This window comes from Oncorhynchus mykiss, chromosome 1 (assembly GCF_057628025.1).
Source record: "Oncorhynchus mykiss isolate SJ-2025 chromosome 1, ASM5762802v1, whole genome shotgun sequence".
NCBI lineage: Eukaryota > Metazoa > Chordata > Actinopteri > Salmoniformes > Salmonidae > Oncorhynchus > Oncorhynchus mykiss.
Window position 1 is genome coordinate 48,887,921 of NC_143022.1, and position 4,456 is coordinate 48,892,376.

General features: G+C 44.8%; 1 protein-coding gene across 1 annotated transcript; it reads right to left on the reverse strand.

The window, feature by feature from the left end:
- Positions 1-1,648: 1,648 nt before the first annotated feature.
- On the reverse strand, positions 1,649-3,882 carry LOC149985541 (uncharacterized). The gene has a single exon (XM_090182071.1). The coding sequence runs from the start codon at positions 3,880-3,882 to the stop codon at positions 2,341-2,343; it is 1,542 nt and encodes a 513-aa protein (XP_090038197.1). The 3' UTR covers positions 1,649-2,340.
- Positions 3,883-4,456: the final 574 nt, after the last annotated feature.

Here is a 4,456-nt window from a genome sequence, read left to right on the forward strand (position 1 = left end):
GGATTGGAGTATGTCTGCAATTGTCTTGCCTAGTGCAGCAAAACTGCCAAAACATGGCCTGGTCATGGATGAAAGCATCTGTTCAAAATGGGGTAGAACTGAGGGAACATAAGGTGGACCCCAGGATTTCAGCTCCCTGTGTTAGCTGTTGTTCTGCTAGTGAGCGTATACTGAGAGCACACAGCTGATTAACCCCTTCACTGCCTGCCAGAGAAATTGAAATGTATGCAAATGTTTCCCAGTTTATGCAAATACTTGCACCATGACGTGAAACCGTGAAAGAAAGAAGGCCATGTTTCAGTTATGGTGACGCACGATCACATGTAGCCTAACTAACCTAACCTTCTTTCTTGAACCAGTTCTAGAACAATTGATACAGCCATACTGCTCTGCTAAGTCATAGCTTCTCATCATGTTTCTAGAGAGAAACTGGGTACGATGCATGACTGATCTTACACTGCAATATGAGTCTTTGCACTGCCCCCCATATACATCTCTACAAAAATGTGGTGACACCTCTTAAACTTGATGGATATCTTTATAATGCAAGTAAGCTTTGGGCTTTGGTGGAGAGAATGCGTTTCGGAATTAACCTTAGACAACAATACATAAGTTGCCAAAAAGTATTTATTATGATGGACTGTGAAAAACCCAATGTACTGTGTGAGAGCAGATATGACATTTTCTGTCATTTAAATAGTTGAGGCTGTGTGTAAGTTTAGATGGTGTTCAAGGTGCAAATTGTTCAACCTCCTTTCGTTACAGACCTTTAGTGCCCCCTTGTGGAATATCACCTGTCGTTACATGGGGATCAACATTTGTTTGTGATGGTTGCAAAAACAACATGGATAATGTTAGAATAAAATCATGCTGAGGAAGCTTTATTCAAATGATGTAGGATGAGACACAAAGTGTCGTACAGTGTCAGGCTTCAGATCAAAAGAAAAACGATACAGTCACTGCCTCGCAGTCCAACCAACGGTATTTTAAACTAAGCACAGTTTGAAGGCTGTGAAATGTCATTCACATTTCACAAATGTAAGGCAACACTACATATATTCCAGATAAAGGGGTCATTTTTATTTGTATAAATGGAAGAATTATATAAGCATTGTGTTATGTGGCACTATCCAGGTCTTTCTTGCATAAGTGGGTTCTTTTGGCAAGAGAGACCTGGTTACTGTGTAACCCAGCAGTTATATTAAATCTGCAGCTGTCTGCTTCCCTTACATGTGCAAGTTGAGACAGGGCCTCTTGACTCAAGCGAAGAAACCTTTGGCCAAATATTACGACAAACAAGCCTATTGGTCAGAAAATGTTGTTCAGCATTCTCGCATTTCATAAACACTGTGTTTGGATAGATCCTCATTTCCAATGCTGTAGTACAAATAGTTCCACCTTATAGTTCCAGAATTTGTCAGTGTTGCTATACATTGAAAACGTGAAGAATTATGACACTAAGGTGTGAGTCAGATGTACCTCCTTCGGAATAGTACAAATTTGAATCGGAACTTCACTTCTATTAGTCCGGTCAGCACTTACCTCTTCTCTTTGGTCAACAAATCAACCAATCCAATGAAGAAATAAACATTCTACTAAAAGGATATACTTCATAGCTCACAAGAAACGAACAACACCCCACAGATAATTTTCAACTGCAATAAAACTTTATAGAAACAGAATTCTTTGGAACATGGTGATGATAAATTAACATTTGCCTAACTAGAATAACAAGTGGATTAATATTAATCTCTAGTTGATACTGAGGGACATATTATATCATCACACCAGCGTACTAGATACTCTGGATACTCCTAAGGGGTTGAAGCAGTCCATCTTCAGGAAGAGAACACTGTTCGAGAAGCTCCACACCCCAGGGATGAAAGTACTTTGACAGCTTGTGGCTCCTGTTGGGTCTCATAGGAAAAGTCTGTTCCAACAGTATTTCCGACAGTAGCTGCTGCTGCTCATGCACAACAGCCTGGATCGGTGGGCGCTGGTTCATTTCTGTCACCTGCCCTTTGTGGTTCGGGGTTGATAGGGCAATGGAGGTACTAGGATGGCAGGCAGGGCAGACGCTGGGATGATGCTGGCTGATCCTCTCTGGCCATGGGAGGCCATGAGGTCTCAATAGGGCTCCTGATTGGCGCAGCGGTATAAGGCACTGGTCCCATAGGGTGGCTCACAATTGGCCCAGTGTCGTCCGGGTTAGGGTTTGGCCGGGGTAGGTCGTCATTGTAAATAAGAATTTGTTCTTAACTAACTACACAATTTAAATAAAGGTTAAAAAAAATAAAGATATGTTTGTGTGTGTGTGTGTGTGTGTGTGTGTGCGACCCCTTACAACTGTCTTTGTTCCATCTCTTCAGAAAGAGACTCTTCATCCACCTCCAAGATCGAGGGCAGTGATGGAGAGACACACACTGGGAAGAAAGGCCCAGACTTAAAGTTAACGTCCCAGTGAATGGGCTTCACTCTCTTCCTGCGCCCTCGTTGGCTATTCTCCCATTCACGCTTGGCCTTGGCACGGGAGGCGGGCATGTGCCCCCGCTTGATAGGAGGCTGTTCTGCTAGTGGGACCAAGGGGGTCAAGGGGATTTCAAAGGGGCACTTCTCACCCGCCTGCACAGCTCTCCTACTGGTCAATAAGGGGGAGTGGTCGGTGCGACCTGTGTGGCTGGGCGTAGGTCTGGGCAGGGGGTGACAGCCATCATCTCCGCCTACGTTAGCTGGGTGGCAGACTAAAGGTGGACCACAGAGGAACAACCTCTCAGTGCTACTGAATGACAGGGGCTCAGAGGGTAATATGATTTGTTTGTCACCCACTTGTTCTGGTAGCTGCTGGTCCAGCATAGCAGACCGGATCTGTAAGAGCTGGATCCTCTTCGACACACTCCGTGATCTGGCGTTGGCAGGCCGGGCTGGCACTGGGGAGGCAGGTGGGGCAGGCACTCGGCTGGAAGGAACCGGAGAAGCAGATGGAGTAGGCACCAGAAGGTTAGGTACATAGCTGACCATTGGGGTAGGCAATGGGATGGCCATCTGGGCAGGTGAGGCTGAGACTGCAATTGTTGGCAACACAGGGAAAGAATTGGTGCTCTCCATCCTACCCATGGAGTTTATAAGCTCTAAAGTCTGGTTAGGGAACCTCAGAGTGCTGCCATCAGTATTTCTTGTTATCCTAGCTATCCCGGTCTTGGGTCGAGCCAGGCTTCTGCTGGCCTGGACCTCCGGCTGGAGGACATCCACAGGAGAACATGGCGGCTGCAAGAGGCTGCCGTCGGACAGAGACCGTCTGGCCTGAGCAGGAGGAGAGCAGGGCCTTTGTTCCTGGATGTTAGACCTCTTGAGAGGATTGGCCTGGATCCTGACCTTAGACTGGCTGCATGGAGTCCCAGATAAAGGAGCCACTAGCTTGGCTGCAGTGGAGCATAAATTGGGCGTCCTAGGGATGCTTCCTGATGTCTGTGGTCTGCTCGATTTAACCTCTGGCTCCTTCTTGTGGCTGGAGGTAAATGTGCTCCCTCCGGTTTTGGATTTAACCGGACCCAGACGCTTGCTACCCATCTGTCCCTCCAGCTGTAGACGAGGCATGCGAGGCACCTTGAGGGTGTTGTTGTTCCTTTGGGCATTGAGAGAGGTCACAGTGAGCATTGGGAGGCTGATGGGTGAAGTGGCCATTGGAAGCCTTCTCATGTCAGCCCTCTCTTTAGTCACATCCATGTTGTGGAAGTGGGATCGGCTATTCTTTCTCCCTGGCGGCATTGGCTGTAGGACAATATCACTGGCACACCGGACACTGAGGATGTCTGTCAGGCTGTTCTCAGAACTGTTCTGACTGGTCTCTTGTGTCCTAGTCCTGGACTTCCCTCTGTCTTTCATGGCTGTGAGAGTCACAGTGGAAGAGCAAACAATATGTTTGAGAATAAGAATATAGAATAAATTACATATATTACAATAGAATTTGATCAAAGTTGTTATTATAAGCTAGTGTTTTTCCACTTTCAAAGGACATTCCAATTCCTGCCAAAATGTTCACAAATTCTTAAAAATGAAAGATTCACAGACTAAGGCCTACCTTCAATTTGGACTTCCAGATAATTTGCACACGTAGGATTTGACTATACAGTTTCAACAATATATTCTTGAAAACAGAAACAAGTCCACAATACCTAGTTTAAAGAAATATTTTTGTCACAAATCACAAAACATACGTTTTTCTTAGTTATTGATTAAATAAAGTTGTCATGAGATAAAAGTAGTGTATTTGAGATTATTTCATTAAATTATAGGTCCTACCTCAGATATGGAAGAGCATCAATGACCTGTCTATGGAATGTCTTATTTTAACAAAAGAAAGCTTCATTATGACATCATGTACATTATGACATAGCAGCCGTCCATAAAAGTTTGTTAAAACCACTTGAATAGGCATGAAATGTCCAATTAAATACAA